This window comes from Aspergillus glaucus (genome assembly GCF_001890805.1).
Source record: "Aspergillus glaucus CBS 516.65 unplaced genomic scaffold ASPGLscaffold_20, whole genome shotgun sequence".
NCBI lineage: Eukaryota > Fungi > Ascomycota > Eurotiomycetes > Eurotiales > Aspergillaceae > Aspergillus > Aspergillus glaucus.
The window spans coordinates 106,646-121,387 of NW_019170472.1; the positions used below are offsets into that span (position 1 = coordinate 106,646).

The 14,742-nt window shown below is 46.4% G+C and overlaps 6 protein-coding genes across 6 annotated transcripts; 3 read left to right on the top strand and 3 right to left on the bottom strand.

The window, feature by feature from the left end:
* Positions 1–165: 165 nt before the first annotated feature.
* On the bottom strand, positions 166–2,904 carry ASPGLDRAFT_177433 (transcription factor IIF subunit TFG1). The gene is made up of 4 exons (XM_022542900.1): positions 1,427–2,904; positions 1,048–1,359; positions 734–986; positions 166–648 (listed from the first exon to the last, which is right to left on the bottom strand). The coding sequence occupies exons 1-4, from the start codon at positions 2,750–2,752 to the stop codon at positions 407–409; spliced, it is 2,133 nt and encodes a 710-aa protein (XP_022397785.1). The 5' UTR covers positions 2,753–2,904; the 3' UTR covers positions 166–406.
* A 104-nt stretch (positions 2,905–3,008) lies between these two features.
* Positions 3,009–4,633, top strand: ASPGLDRAFT_770304 (uncharacterized protein). Its single transcript, XM_022549873.1, has 2 exons — positions 3,009–4,422; positions 4,476–4,633. Exons 1-2 carry the CDS (start codon positions 3,497–3,499, stop codon positions 4,546–4,548), a joined length of 999 nt encoding a protein of 332 aa, XP_022397786.1. The 5' UTR covers positions 3,009–3,496; the 3' UTR covers positions 4,549–4,633.
* Positions 4,634–5,070: 437 nt separating this feature from the next.
* ASPGLDRAFT_50597 (uncharacterized protein) lies at positions 5,071–7,997 on the top strand. Its single transcript, XM_022547341.1, has one exon. It carries the CDS (start codon positions 5,185–5,187, stop codon positions 7,777–7,779), a length of 2,595 nt encoding a protein of 864 aa, XP_022397787.1. The 5' UTR covers positions 5,071–5,184; the 3' UTR covers positions 7,780–7,997.
* Positions 7,998–8,274: 277 nt separating this feature from the next.
* On the bottom strand, positions 8,275–9,837 carry ASPGLDRAFT_84543 (protein HGH1; the record flags this gene model as incomplete). The annotated part of the gene is made up of 5 exons (XM_022550283.1): positions 9,617–9,837; positions 9,495–9,540; positions 9,318–9,421; positions 9,125–9,238; positions 8,275–9,072 (listed from the first exon to the last, which is right to left on the bottom strand). The coding sequence occupies exons 1-5, from the start codon at positions 9,635–9,637 to the stop codon at positions 8,275–8,277; spliced, it is 1,083 nt and encodes a 360-aa protein (XP_022397788.1). The 5' UTR covers positions 9,638–9,837.
* Positions 9,838–10,098: 261 nt separating this feature from the next.
* ASPGLDRAFT_68813 (inositol monophosphatase family protein) lies at positions 10,099–11,174 on the top strand (the record flags this gene model as incomplete). Its single annotated transcript, XM_022549297.1, has 3 exons — positions 10,099–10,243; positions 10,313–10,394; positions 10,496–11,174. The coding sequence occupies 3 exons, from the start codon at positions 10,099–10,101 to the stop codon at positions 11,172–11,174; spliced, it is 906 nt and encodes a 301-aa protein (XP_022397789.1).
* Positions 11,175–11,322: 148 nt separating this feature from the next.
* ASPGLDRAFT_28345 (lipase ROG1 family protein) lies at positions 11,323–14,508 on the bottom strand (the record flags this gene model as incomplete). Its single annotated transcript, XM_022543750.1, has 3 exons — positions 11,323–13,438; positions 13,528–14,385; positions 14,459–14,508. The coding sequence occupies 3 exons, from the start codon at positions 14,506–14,508 to the stop codon at positions 11,323–11,325; spliced, it is 3,024 nt and encodes a 1,007-aa protein (XP_022397790.1).
* Between the last annotated feature and the right edge of the window lie 234 nt (positions 14,509–14,742).

Below are 14,742 nucleotides of genomic sequence, written 5' to 3' on the forward strand. Positions count from 1 at the left end.
TCCCAATACCCCAATTTAGTTTCTGTAATGTGTTTCTAAAAGAATAGTGCTGCTGGTTTTATATGTTGATATGTTCTTCATTTTGCTGTCTTCTCATTCAAAATCATGTTAGACTTTTAACGATTATAGATAATGAATCATGTTTGTCTGATTAATGAATGAGAGCTGGTCACTTCCTTGAATCGTAATATCACCATTTAATCTCTTAACAATCTTCTTCCAAATATTCTAAGCAACTTGTAACAGTGTTCAATCTCCAATTGTTACTGTATATTATTGTCAATATGTTCTTGACATTTTCTAGTAGATGCTAAGTACAAATTACCGCCTTAGTCTGGCCTGTCGCATCCGAACTGGGCTCCAGGGCCTCGTTGCAATTTACTGTAGACGAACTTTCGGGTCCAGCTTAACTGTCTTTCAGACTCCCGGGCCGCAACAGCCTATCTTCTTTGCCGTAGACACTCACATCTTTGACGATTGCAATAAATCTCCGATGGTTTTCCTTGGATTCACCGATCCGAGGACGGAAAACCTTTAGCAGGTCACTGCTAAGAATACCGGACGCGGGGATGGCAGCATGGATTTCGACCGGTGTCGGAAAATCCTGACTGCCGCCAGAAGGGACTGGAGTAGATACTCGAGTTTGGCCTGTGTCGATATAATGTCAGCATACAATTTCCTTAAAACCAGCGCCGTGGAAGAAGGAAACAGGAAAGGGGGAGGAAGAACTTGCCTCTCATCGGTACTCCTCCCTCGGGGCTACTAGCACGACTGCCCGTGAAACCTCGACTTCCTATAGCCGTTGGACTACCTGCTCTGGACCCTTGGGGTGTCCCGGTCTGTGAAGAGGCTGTAGGGGGGTTGAGTTTCAACTTCTTCGTCTTCCCGCTCTCGCTCATTTCCCCTCCCGAAGCTGCGCCCCCATCAACATCGCTGGTAGATCCTGGACTACCGCCAGGAACATTTCTTACGCGTTTCTTTCCAGCCTATAAGGATAAGGTTAATGGTCTTCCTCACCTATTGGGTATTTGTTTAGTGAAAACTTACCGGCGCCGAAGATGGTGCGGCGGGAGAAAGAGGGCGAGAACCTGGTTGCAATGTAGGTTGTTGGGTTGAAGGGTGTTTACTCTTCGTCTTCTTGCGAGAGGTATCCGTGCCACTGGCATCCGAAGCATTAGGGGATCCCAATCGCTTCCGAGGTTGCGTGGCTGTACCCTTTTTCAAGGGGTTCGTATGCTTAGGGCGACCTGAGGGCGTGCTACCGCCCTTCGTCGATGCAGCGGACTCCTTCTTGTTTCTTTCCTCTTCGGCTTTCCGTTCTTCTTCCTTTGTCCGCTCTTCCTCGCTTTCATCGGAGCTCTAGTGAAGTGGGGTCACAGCGTCAGTGAAACGCTGTCGGCAATGGCGATAAAAAAGGAAAACATACCTCATCGTCGGAGTATGGGTTCACATCGGAACCACTACTATAGTCATAGTTCTTCTCCCTCTTCTTGAGCGCTTTCCGAACGCCCTTCCCTTGCACACGTCTAGCTTCTTTTTCCTTCCTCTCCTTACGCTCCTCCTCTTCGTAGTCCCTCTCGTCTTTGAGATCGAAGACGTTCGCCTTCAGCTGATCTTTCTTGATTCGCTTTTCGGATGTCTTTGCCTCCTCATCTTCATTAAAGAGATCATCATGCTCTTCGTCGTCCGCAAACCTATCCTCCTCGAAATCCATTTCATCTGCTTCCAAGCCTTCCCCACCACCTGGAGTGCCCTGTTTTCCGGCGTAAACTTTACGCTGTTTTGCAAAGCTTTCCAGTTCCTTCTTTTCTGCCTGTTCTTGTTGCTTTTCCATGAACCATCTCGGATCTTTGATTTTCTTCGCCATGAACTTCTCGGCCTCCTCGATCGTTAACGCCTTAAATTGGTTTTTGACATTGAATTTGTACCATTTCTCCACCGGAATCATTCTCATCTTTCCTGTGTTCTCAAGTACGAATATCGCGTGTGTTTCTGACAAAGCGGCCTCGTAGTTCCCTACCCAGGTATTCTTGTTATCAAAGTCCTCCAGATGCCAAGGCAAAGCTTCCTCGTATTTGATCCGTGTTCTGGCAATTTCTTCGGGTGTCATTTCTGCCTTGTAAACCTGTTGGGTCTTCTGTTTCGGTATGTTCGCCCGCTTCGGTGCTGATCCGGCAGACGGGGCAATCTGAGCAAGGTTCTCAGCGCGCTCCTTCTCGCGGGCAGCTTTCTTGACCTCCAACTCTTCACGTTCTGCTTCGTCCATTTGTTGGGAGTCTAGGAACTTCTCGGGGTTTTGAGACTTCTCTTCGTTTGTTGCATGGGTTTTGGCACGGGGGTCCCGACGCTGAAGTCGCACGGGACGAGTGAATTGCGATTCATCTCGAGGATCTATGTTTTTCTTTGAAGCAAACCTCGCGACATGGTGTTTCAAACCTTCGCGCAATTCTCGCTTAGTTGTCACTATTGGATAGTCCACATATGTTTCAGATAGTAAGGGACCGCTGAAACCGTTCGTTGACAAGTCATCTCTCGCAGGAACTGAAGTGATTGGCTGGGGAGCGGGTCGGGGTGGCAACGATTTGGAAGCTGTTGCATGTACCGATGGCGTAGGAGCAGCTGGTCTTGACGCAGGTTTTTTCTTCGGTCGCACTAAAGGGTCGGCCATCTTTGGACGGCGTATCTTCATCGGACGAGCACCATTTGGACCTGTTGGAAGCCGGTTGTCCGACTGGTTTGTAGGCGCAGACATGGTATAAGTTGTTTCGATATGATACAGGGGAGTTGGAAAAATATCAGAGACTGGAAATAAATTTCATTATCAATGTAAAATATCCGGTCAGAAAACTGGCGCGACGATGTTAGGAAAAGGAAATAAAAGATGGCTCCTTAGATGTGGTTTGTATGTCTAAAGTTGAGAGATGAGAGACAGGTTGCGCATCCCAATAAGTTAACTAACGTAAGCGGACAACGAACCGGCCATGACAACGAGCCGGCCAGCTGACCGCCGCCCGTCCACCCGCCATCCAAACGCTATAGCAAATGTAACAAATCCAATGATTTCAACAATTTTTGAAGCTATTTTTATTGCTATCTTGAAAATGAGTGCATTATCCAAGCAGGAGCGAATGAATTTAGCAATTGAGGCATTTAATAAGGGCCAATTTTCATCGAAAAATGCCTGTGCAAAGGCCTTTTGACATTCCACCAACTACCTTCAAAGACCGTTTAAATGGCACCACTGATCGCAAAGAAAGACTCGCCAATCTACGAAAGCTTTCTGCATGATTGAAGCCATCCCAACATGTCTTTATCAGTGAGAGATGGGTATCCCGATTTGTTTGGCGCCATGATGAAATTCGTTCTAAATACACCTCTCAATATGATTATCAACGTGCCAAATGTGAAGATCCCCAGGTCATTCTTAAATGGTTTGAGCTGGTTCGAAATACTATACAGAAATATGGTATTCTAGAACAAGATATCTACAACATGGATGAAACAGGCTTTCAAATGGGTGTTGCAACTACTTCAAAGGTTATCTGTGGATCAGACACGAGGCTCTCGTGCAAAGTCTCTACAACCTGGGAATAGAGAATGGGTGACAGCAATCATTACAATTAATGGTGCTGGTACTGTTTTACCTCCACAGATTATATTCGCAGGCAAAAAGCACCAATCTCAGTGGTATATCGATATTCCAAAGGATTATCGTATTAGCACCTCTGAGAATGGCTGGACAAATGGTGATCTAGGGTTCGAATGGCTTCAAGAAATATTTGAGAGATACACAGCCTCTCAAGCTGCAGGTCCATATCGTCTCTTGATTCTTGACGGCCATAGCAGTCATGCAACTGCTCAATTTGATCAATTCTGTACAGCCAGAAAGATTATTCCTCTTTATATGCCTCCTCATTCTTCTCATCTTCTTCAACCTCCTGATGTGAGCTGCTTTGGTCCTTTAAAGAAGCTTTATGGCCAAAAAATCCGTGAAGCTATTCAAAACGGCATATATACAATTGATAAGAGACTTCTTATCTCTTTATACGAGCATCCACCAACAAGCCTTCTCAACATCAAATATATCCAGTGGATTTGCTGCGATTGGTCTTATTCCAACCAAGCCAGAGAGAGTGCTTCAAAAGCTTCAATTAAGCTAAAGACACCAACCCCACCCTCCTCATTGAATAGTAACCAGTCATTTTATCTCGGACAATCACCAGCCAACCTTTATCAGCTAAATAAACAAAAGAGACAGCTTCAAAGCCAGGATTTATCGTCATTAATTGCAGGAGAGGTGCTTGAAAAGTTTATAAAACGCACAGAAGTTGCTATGCAGAATGCTGTCCTGCTTCAGCAAGAAGTTCATCAACTTCGTGCCTCAGAGAAACGTCAAAAGGAGAAGAAAAAAGCCTCACGATACTTTATCCAAGATGGAGGAAGTTTGACTGGCTATGAAGGCCAGCAAAAAGCAGTACAGAGAGAGGAGTTAGAAGCTGCATCCATACCTTTACCAGCAAAGCAAAAGCGATCGCCACGTTGCAGTAATTGCGGGAAAAAAGGCCATAATAGATTGAAGTGCCCTGTAATTAGTACATCTTAAATTCAATAATAAATTGCTTTTGCATGGTGATAAAAAGCTTCAAATTTGTTACATTAATGGATACGTTTTGGTGGGGGGGGGGGCAAGCTGGCCGGCTCGTTGTCCGCTCACGTTAACGTATTCCACGGGCGAGCAGCGCACCCTGTATTCCCACATAAATGCGCAACTTTTGAATGCTTATATATATCTATTGGTGGCTGAGATTTGAGGTTATAAAAAGTGCCATTTTATATGGAATACAGAGATCTGCGGTTCGGCCGTGGACTACGTTAACTAGTTAGTTGCATTCCGTTCACTACTACATACTAGTGGTACTTGAACCTATTCACTCTTCAGCTGCAAAATCACGTATTAGCTCTTTGTTAGAATAATATAATAAGGATGCTTCTCTTCTTCTTCTTTTCTTCCACTATTTACTTGACAATATGTCATAGTTCCCTGATCAGGTCTCTTGATATATTCCTAGGATAGCATTTGATGCTTTCTATCAATTAACATCACCATCTCCTTGTCTATTTTTGGTTACTGCTTTCTCATTTGTGTCTCTTCACTGCGGCTTTAGCAACAGATTGTCTGTCAATATGGCACAATTCTCAGACCGATACTCATCGACGAAGGATTCGAAGCATCAATCATCTCATGATTCAAACCTTTTCGAGCCTGCAATTAATACTACTGATACGGGAGTATCTGGAATAGGGCGTCTCCCACCTCATGTTCATGAAATGTTGAACCATGCCAGTGCGCAATTGGCTTCCCATAATCAAAAGACCCTCGAATCTGGATATGAAAATAAAATCACCAGGATGGGCTCTTTGAAAGCAATAACCTCCCAAGGAAATTACAACACACTTGATATTCGCCGTGGAAAATTGGATTTTCGTGCTGACCACGGGACAGTTCCACGTATCACTGCAGCTGGCTCTGGATACACCTATGCTCATGCCCCTAAAACGCGTTTTGGTGACCAGCAGTCCGATCCTCATCGCAAGAAGCAAATCCAAATTAACTATCTGGACAGCTTGGCTTCACGGACCCCTACACCAGGTTCCCTTCACGGTGAACTGCAAGCCAAAGAAAGCCTGCGAGTTATACTTACCAAGGTTGCACAAGAGGCACTTGAAAAGCATGCCCTGAAACATGGCTATACTGTGGGACCTAAAGCCATTGATCTCAAATGCTTCGGCAGTCTACGCAATGGATTCATTCTACCCAATACCGACCTTGACCTGATGGTGAGAATGCATCAATCATCTTTTCCCAAAGAACTTGAAAAGGAGTGTTCGCAGATTCTCGAGAGTGCGTTCCTAGATGCTGGGTTCGGTGCTTACTTGTTGCCCGATACTATGACCCCTATCATCAAACTGTGTGAGAAGCCTTCTCAAGAATTCTTGAATATAATGGAAGAAGAGCGTGAAAGACGTCAAACCCAAAAAACGCACCAGCCCGGTTACCCCAGTGAATCTTATTATCCGAACCGAAGTGCTTGGTGTTTGTCTGGTACACTGCGTTCCCGCCATAAAACAGATTATTCTGGAATTTCGCAGACAGGGGTGGGTATTCGTTGCGATATCAACTTCTCTGGGCGCCTGCCTCTATACAACACAGAGCTGCTCCGTTGCTACGCCCTTTGTGACGAGAGGGTACGCCTCATTGGTGTTTTTGTTAAAATGTGGGCAAGAGCTCGAAAGATCAATGATCCATACCGTGGAACCATGTGCTCATACGGATACATTCTTATGGCCATACATTACCTCATGAATGTTGCCAATCCACCGCTGGTACCTAATCTTCAGGCGGTACCGCGATCATTCCCCGGGCACGTGGAGGCCACAAACATAAATGGATATGATGTTCGTTTCTTGAATGATGAGTCTGAGCTCAGGGCAATCTCCAAGCGCAATAGGCTTTCTGGTAACCAGCAATCTGCTGGCGAACTTCTCCGCGGTTTCTTCGCATATTATGGGAGCCGAGGAAGCAGTTCGCCACAGGGTAGCTTTCACTGGGCCAACAATGCGATTTCAATTCGGACCCAAGATGGTATCATTCCAAAACACGAGAAGGGCTGGCACACCGCCAAGACTGATCGCAACGGAAATCGACTCAGATTTCTACTTGCCATAGAAGACCCTTTCGAGCATGAGCATAATATCGCGGCCACAGTCACCGAGGCAGGAGTTGGCGCAATCAGAGCAGAGTTCAATCGTGCCCAGACCATTATAAATCGCATTCAAGAAATACCTGGAGTTGGATGGGAATGGCGCACAGATGAGGGCGACGTAGGTCAAGACCTCCTCGCAGAAACACAAGACCTGTCGAGCTCCTCCCGTCGGCCCATAAACCTGGGGTCTCACACTTCTACAGGACCAAGGCACCTAGATTGCGTGCCCGAACTTTGCACTGCTCAAATGGACAACAATCCTGGTGGTAGATCCATGTCGAAGTCTTCCGGTTTCGATGGCGTCATACCTGGATCGCACTCGAGGTGTGCAGAGTCCGGCTCTGAAAATCCTGCGAAATGCGCGCATCGCGATACTTTCCATCTTCGATCTTTTGATCATTGCGGTAATGCTACTATCGGCGGACCTAAGTGGGTTATAGAGAAACATGACGATGCATCTGGTCTTACCATGTCTCCGGCTTCAACTATTCGTTATGGAGGTAGCCCCTTGATGCATCTGTCAGTCCCCTCGATTACAGAGAATGGACAAGCAGGACAAGAGCTCCGACGACCCGCCGATTTGGCTACCAAAGCCACGCGGGGCCCCAAATATACGCAAGAAGCTCAGGATATCAACTTTTTGGGTGCTAGATTACAGTCTCCGGGTCGGTTCCTGGCCTCCCCCTCTCAGACTGAGATTATGGGTTTTGGAAGTTCAGGGTTTGTCATGGATGACCACAAGCCCATTGTGCAAGCATTGAAAAGCGCCCCTAAAGTTCAGCAGCTGAAAGTACCACCCACATCTCAGTTTCGCGGAATTTCCCTTGACTTAAGACAATTCCATGGACCAGGTGCTATTCGCGATAGGCGCGCTGCTTCCAAGCACGGGCCAACGGATTTCTTGAATCCTAGCCCTAATGATAACGTGGCCGTTGCTTCCAATACCGAAAGTGCCTGTCAAGTAGATGACCTTAGAAAAAGCGAGCTACTAGCCAATCTTCCGTTTTGTGGTTGATGCTATACATTCGATCATGGCGCAACTCTATCGCGATCGCGCTTAGCAGCTTTTCTAAGGATTACCTTACATTTGATGAGATCAACAGAAAACTGGAAAGATGACAATGGCTGGCACCGGATTTGGACTTCTGTCACGGAGATATTCAAGTTGTCTTTATTGCGGCGTTTCTACTAATATTAACCCATTCCTAAAATTATAGACACCTTTAATACGACTGATATAGGTATTTTGTGCAAAACTAGTAGTTCACAGGCAGTGTCAGTCCATCTTGCATTGTGATATAAATATTTTACAAATGACTAAAAGCAACAGATCCATTACAACTCTCGTCTGGTGCCCTACGTAGCACTAGAAACGTTAGAACGTGCATTGAATGAACCAGAACCACCGTTTTTTTTTTTTTTTTTTTTTTCTCTCTCTCTCTTAAAGAAAGAAAGAATAAAAAAGAAGGAAGAAAAATAAAAGAAAAAAGAGGTATCTTTTAGGTTGCATTTAGAATAATTCCACAACTTTTTCATCTTCATCTTGCTTTTGTGCCGCTTCAATTTGCGCAAGATCGGGATTCTCTTCACCCTCTTCACTTCTCATCAAGACCTGAACCAACCTATCGCAAGTTTCGCGGACGCCCTCATCGTCGACCTGAAGGTGACATTCTCTGATGATCGGATACACCTTAATTTCCCTCATTTTATCCCGTCCTTCCCGCGTGGTGGTCAACAACAATAATGTCTCGAGATGTGTCGTGATAATGCTGTTGTCACCATCTCTCTGCTTTTCCGGGGGCAGCAGTTGAAGATCCGGTAGCATTTCCATGGACTCTTCCTCGGGAAATTCCTCGGGGCCCATGAGCGGCAAGAGAATGTAAGGAAGAAGGTTCGCTTCGTCCTCGGAAAAAAGTGTGGGGTGAAATGGGATATCAAAGGCAACATTCTTAATGGTTGATGCAACACCCCTTCTTCGAATTGTAGATTTATGCTCTGTGAAAACCGTGAGTTTCGTCACAGGCACAACACCGTCATATTCCTGCCGTGTAGTAAAATATGCTCGTCCTTCCTCGGATTTCGAAAGGTCCGCGAAGAAGTAAGATAGATAGTCATAGTTAGCAGACTTATTCAAAGAGCCCTCGGCACCTTTGACAAAACAATCCATCAACTGGTCAATAGCGTTTGATGAAGTAGACACTAAGTCAGGATTTTTCCGTTTCAGGGTGATGAGCTTCTTCGAATGGTCCGATTTAGTAAGGTTAGCGAGGAGCATCGAAACTTCATCCGCATTGGGCTCCTTGACATTCTGTCACTATATCAGTACGAGCCAGACAAGATCATTCCCAAAGGCCACTCACTGTCAGTTTGGTAAGAAGAGTCTCAATCAACGCGTCATCTTTGACAAGATGGTCCAACACTTCTTCGTCAGCCGAGAGATTGATTAAGATGGTCAATGCATTTTTCGCGATGGGCTACATGTTCATGGCAAGAGCATATCAGCAAATAACCATTGCCTTTTATATATATATAAAGAATTTGAGGGGAACTCACAGTATAATCGCGAGCCAGGAGCTTCAAGTCTCGCACTGGTAGAAGCTGATGGCGTTTAAAGAGGTCGGGTTGCGCAGTTGAGAAGCCAACGAGGTTTTCGCACGCTGAATATGAATCATATACAGTCAACACAAGGTCTGTAATAAGGTCTCTGGACTGAAATGCTATTGTGCTTACCAATTTGTCTTATTTGAGTATTGCCATGGTGTAAAAATTCAACGAGCTGCAAAAGGGTTATGCATATATGAATTAGGATATCTCTCGCCCAAGATACAGGTGCAGATAAAGGAAGGGCTCACCTCCTCCAGTTCTGTAGGCATTGTAGTAGCCCGATATCCCTTGGTTTCCGAATGAAACCAGAATGATATTCAATGTATGGTCTGCGCAGAGTATCGGCCGTGCGGTTTCTGAGTAGGAAAAATTTATGGTGGGGCTATAAAAAAGTTCTCCGACGTCAACAAATATGTACAGAACATGTTCTATCAACACTATCTAATACAAGGTAGTACTAGTAGTTGATCTGATATGATTTTTTGTTAGTAAGTATCTATCTCATCCAACATGTCTTTCTACAATTCCATCAATTCATTCATCTTCCTGTTACCCCTCATATCATGATTACTAATTGGCATAGTTAACTAGTTAACTAATTAGTTAGTTATCAGTCTCCAACTTCCGGGGAACAAGTGGGGGCAGTATCCGATAAGACAACAACCACCACCACCACCAACCACCCATCAATTGTTTACTGACAATATCCCACCATTGAAACCCGCTCACAATGACCACTAACTCGAACTTCATCGAGACCTCAGCTCTTGATCTGGACGACATTCACGAAACTCTCATTGAGATAGCTTACAAGGCGGGTGATATTATCACCGGTGCTCTTCCAGCTACCAATGGTGCCGGCTCAAAGCAGAACAGTAAATCACCCTAATTCTGCACCTTGATGATCTAGGGGGTAATTCAGGAAACTGATCCAAGTATTTCAGGTGCGGACTTAGTCACCGAATATGATCGCGCAGTAGAAAAGATGATATCTACCACACTGGCTCAAAAATATCCACACTATAAGTGCGTTGTCCACCCTTACATGGTAGCAGGCAGAAGAAACGAATAATACCCAGGAGAATTTCTTGACTCATACTTCGGTGTGGCTTTTTTGCATGATACAGGTTCCATGGCGAGGAAACTTATGATCCTGCCCATCCATTGACTGACGATCCAACCTTCGTCGTGGATCCCATCGATGGCACTGTCAATTTTGTGCACGGCTTCCCTTGTGCTTGTGTATCTCTTGGCTTCGCTGTCAAGCGTATCCCGGTTGTGGGTGTTGTCTTCAACCCATTTAACCAAACTCTTTATTCGGCTGTTCGTGGTCGAGGAGCTTTCATGAACCGCACCACACGCCTCCCTCTCAAAGGCGATAGTCTCGAGTCCTTGAGCGGCCTCGGTAACGCACTTATCAGTGTCGAATGGGGCTCTGAGCGTAGCGGTCAGAATTGGGACACAAAGGTGCGGACTTTCGCAAAGCTTGGTCAAACGAAAGATAATGGCGGCGCAATGGTTCGCTCGATGCGCAGCATGGGATCGGCTGCACTCAATCTTTGCGCAGTTGCTGCCGGCACTATTGACCTATACTGGGAAGGAGGATGCTGGGAATGGGATGTCTGTGCTGGTTGGGTCATCTTAACGGAAGCCGGTGGGATAATTGTAGATGGAAACCCAGGAAACTGGCAGGCCAGCATTGAAGGAAGGAGGTATCTTGCTGCTAGAGCGTCTCCGCAGGCAATAGGCCAGAAAGACATCGTGGAGGAATTCTGGGATCACATCGAAGGTCGCCTTGAATATTGATCGTCGGCTCGTGTTTGCGCAAGGCCTGACCCTGAGGTTACGATGACTCCGTGGACATTGTTCGTTGTATTTACACCCTTCCTGTAATGCGAATTATATAGGTTATCTATAGAAATATTCGTACATACGGATCCAAGACACTTCTCTATTATATCTCCCCTGGATGCTGTCTGGTAGTCTTTGTGCTATTTCGAAATTCAGGGTCATCCTCATCCTCATCCTCATCAGTGGTTGAATCTGGTCTTGGTGCAATTGACGCGCTAGATGCCCCATCCAGATATTCCGGCATTGAACCTGCACTCATTCTTTCTCGATAAGCGTAATGGGAACCCAAGGATTGCGAAGGGTCATTTAGGGTGTTGCTGTTAGTGACCTCGCACAGGGTGCCAGAATTGCCCGTGCCGTAACATGCGCCCTCCTGGGAAGGTCTATCTGTCTGTCCTTTGACCTCGTTACCTGAATGGGTTGTCTTTATCATAGGCGGTTTCGCTCTATCCATGCCTCCTTCCAAAACATCGTTTGACTGTGCCGCTGAAGTATATGCGAAATGAGTATCGACAAGATGCTTGACTACCGGCCAACCATACGCATTTGTGAACATTCGCCGGACAATGATATTATTATGTGCATCGGGTTCTAGACGGACGAGGACTTTGCGCCATGACAGCCCCCGGTGGTACGCCCGTGCGATCTTTTCCTCAACGCGGAGGCCACTCTCAGACTCATCCTTACCCTGATGTGAGCTATGATGCGACTCTACTGACGATTGATGTTGTGCGTTCGAACTTCTGGTTTGGGGTGAACTAAACGGTAATGTTCGTCGCTTGACGGGCAGCGGTGCTGGTATGTCCTCAGGATGGTAGATTCTGTCATGAAATATGGTACGCGGCCTCGAAGCAGGGTCGAGTATGAACTCCACTGGCGGGAGCGGTGGCATAAGCAAATCGCTAGCTGACTCGAAAAATGTAGTTTTGGGAGGCGTGTACAACCCGTCTCCTTCGTGCGACATGCTGTGAGGCGGCGCTTCTGGGTGGTGTGATCTAGTAGGCGACTGCGCTTCAATTGACTGGTCATCTGTACGAAGAGTTTGGCTGCGCTTGTAGATCTTTGTTTGTTTATGCCCAGTCGCGGTTTTTGATGAGTCTTTTGGCCGAAATAGGGACATGAGACTATTCAATGGGCCGAACGAGTTTTGTGATGGGTCAACCTTGGGCGTCAAGTCCAAACGCACATCACGAGATTCTAAGTCATGCTGCTCTGACTCCTGCTGCCTCAAAGTTTGATATGGCGTTTCAGTTGGAAATTTTCCATGTTCATTTTGTCGCTGGGATAATGCCGCGGAATGTGTATTTTCAGTGGCATTTGCATGTGCGGTGCTCAATGTAGGATGGATAGGTCTAGGCGATTTGGAGTTTGCACCAGTCAACTCTGCCCAGCCCCATTCAGCCATTGTCCCAACCAGGCCATTGTCTCTTCTAGCCTTCTCGACTCGATCTAATCCTTTCCAATCGAGAAACAGTAAGGACGACGTTCGTAGTGGAACGATTCCATCATTAACCACGTTAGAATATACGGTCCGATGCTGAAATTTTGCGAGTACTTCATGTGCTGGTCCACAGGGAAGGATCCTCAGCAGTGGCTTGGATCCGGGATCTGAATGTTCTTGTGGCTTTACGGCTTCGCCCCTGCCACCAATTATGGCACCCCAGCCACTTCTCACTTTCGGAGCCGTCCAGCTCAAACCCAAATCTTGACCTGTTCGACCTACAAGTCCCAGGTCTAAGGCGAACCGAACATACACAGGGTTTTCATTGCTGAGCCCCAGAAAAGGAGTGGCCAAGGCTATGAAATTGATAGGTCGGATATGATCAAAGAATTGGGGCGAATACTTCTGGATATACGCGATAGCATACGTCTGAATAAGCCCGCCAAGGGAGTGCCCGATGAAGCTGATGCTCGTAAACCGGTAAGCATGATCTTCTTGATCCGGCCCTTGCTCATGGACACCAGTAACAGACGCCCCGCTCGCAGAATGTTCTTCTGTGGTTTTCAGCGCAGTCAGAGGGTTAGAAAATGGTTTCGCTTTGGAAGTTTTAAGTGGGAAATAGGGTTGATCAGGATAGGTCATCAACAAAACGTATTTCGCAAGGCGCTTTCCGAGGTACTGTATACCGCGTTCAGTTCGAACAGCATTCCCAAAAAACCCCCTGACGATGACTTGTTCGTCATCTTCATCGACATCGTCCGCAAAATTTGATCCTGGCCTGTTGATCAACGTCAGACACTGCAATATTAATATCAGAATATAGAGCCCCAAAAATGAGACCAGGCATGCTCGCCTTCATTCACTCACCTTGCTGAATCAGAGTTAGCGTTCTGGCGGTCCTTTTTCGCCTGCTCCCGAGCCCTTTTGGCAGCGATATCGATACTCTCCTTTAGATAGAGCATATCTGCTCCAAGATTGCTGTGCAGCCCATGAGTTATTACAACAAGGTGGACTTTTTTCTTTTTCTCTTTTTTGAGATCCTCTTTTTGCGCAGTGGTTTTGTGTTGGGTATTCGATGTCTCGGTAGCAGCTTGTGAATCTTGCAATTTCGATTTGGCTTCGTCTCCAAAAGACGGAAAAGGAGGGCTGTTCCAAAGGCTGGCGGTATTATCAATACGCAGTGTAATGGATTTCGAGTATACACCTGTAGCAGCTAGCACTTGCTGTCCTCTAGTGTTAGGTGACCAATGGTCGTGTAATTGGCCTGGCCGAGGCAACCCAGCACTCGATACACCACCTGCAGAGAGAAATTGGACTGATTTCTCATCACGGCCGACTATGACTTCAAAATTGACGGCTGCAGTACCAGAGAAAATCACTTGAGATACTATCTCTATAACCCAGGTCACGCTTTGATGACTCCCAGGGTCTGCAGAGGCGAGCTCCGTGGGTGTTTGACGGATACGTTGCGGGATGGTAATGGTCGCATCCCAGCTCCCCCCGGCCTTAAGGTAGGGCTCAAACTGAGGACTCCCCTCGGTATCCTTCCGACTGTATGCGACATTGGGGTCGAACGTCGATGGATAACAAGCGGCATAGAGAGTATATGGGCCATGCAGGTAGGCAGCCCGTAACGGAATCGCAGACGTATTCCTAACTCTCACATAAAGCTCTTCTGGGGGCGGGTAAATGGGATCGGTTGCTGGGGTATAAGATAATGTGTACCTGACAGGCTCAGAGATATTTAGCAAGGAGTTTGATGAGCAACTGTAGGGTATGTAAATGTACAAAAACAGACCTAACTACTTCTCCGACACGAACGCTGCCAGCTTGATACGATAGCAACATTTTCGCGGCTCGCTCTATGTTTATAAGACCTGAATGCCACCCTGTGAGCGAATGGAACCTAGAGCGATGCTTGCCGGTTGGTAAAGAAGGCTTCTGATCCAGTGACTGGGCAGTAGAATATGTCCGCGTAGTGATCAGCATCAAAACTAGACATAGTAGTTCTCATTGTATAATGAAATCACTGACAACCCTCAGGCGAAGTAGCAAGTTAGCGTTGGAGAGTCAGGGTCAACG

What these genes read in the sequence shown, in the direction of transcription:
- ASPGLDRAFT_177433 (XM_022542900.1), bottom strand. Translation starts at nt 2,752, where the DNA reads ATGTCTGCGCCTACAAACCAGTCGGACAACCGGCTTCCAACAGGTCCA. An exon ending in ACCCATACTCCGACGATGAG is followed by an intron (nt 1,360 to 1,426) that starts GTATGTTTTCCT and finishes CCACTTCACTAG; the next exon opens with AGCTCCGATGAAAGCGAGGA. An exon ending in GGGAGGAGTACCGATGAGAG is followed by an intron (nt 649 to 733) that starts GCAAGTTCTTCC and finishes ATATCGACACAG; the next exon opens with GCCAAACTCGAGTATCTACT.
- ASPGLDRAFT_770304 (XM_022549873.1), top strand. Translation starts at nt 3,497, where the DNA reads ATGAAACAGGCTTTCAAATGGGTGTTGCAACTACTTCAAAGGTTATCT. An exon ending in AAGAAAAAAGCCTCACGATA is followed by an intron (nt 4,423 to 4,475) that starts CTTTATCCAAGA and finishes AGCAAAAAGCAG; the next exon opens with TACAGAGAGAGGAGTTAGAA.
- ASPGLDRAFT_50597 (XM_022547341.1), top strand. Translation starts at nt 5,185, where the DNA reads ATGGCACAATTCTCAGACCGATACTCATCGACGAAGGATTCGAAGCAT.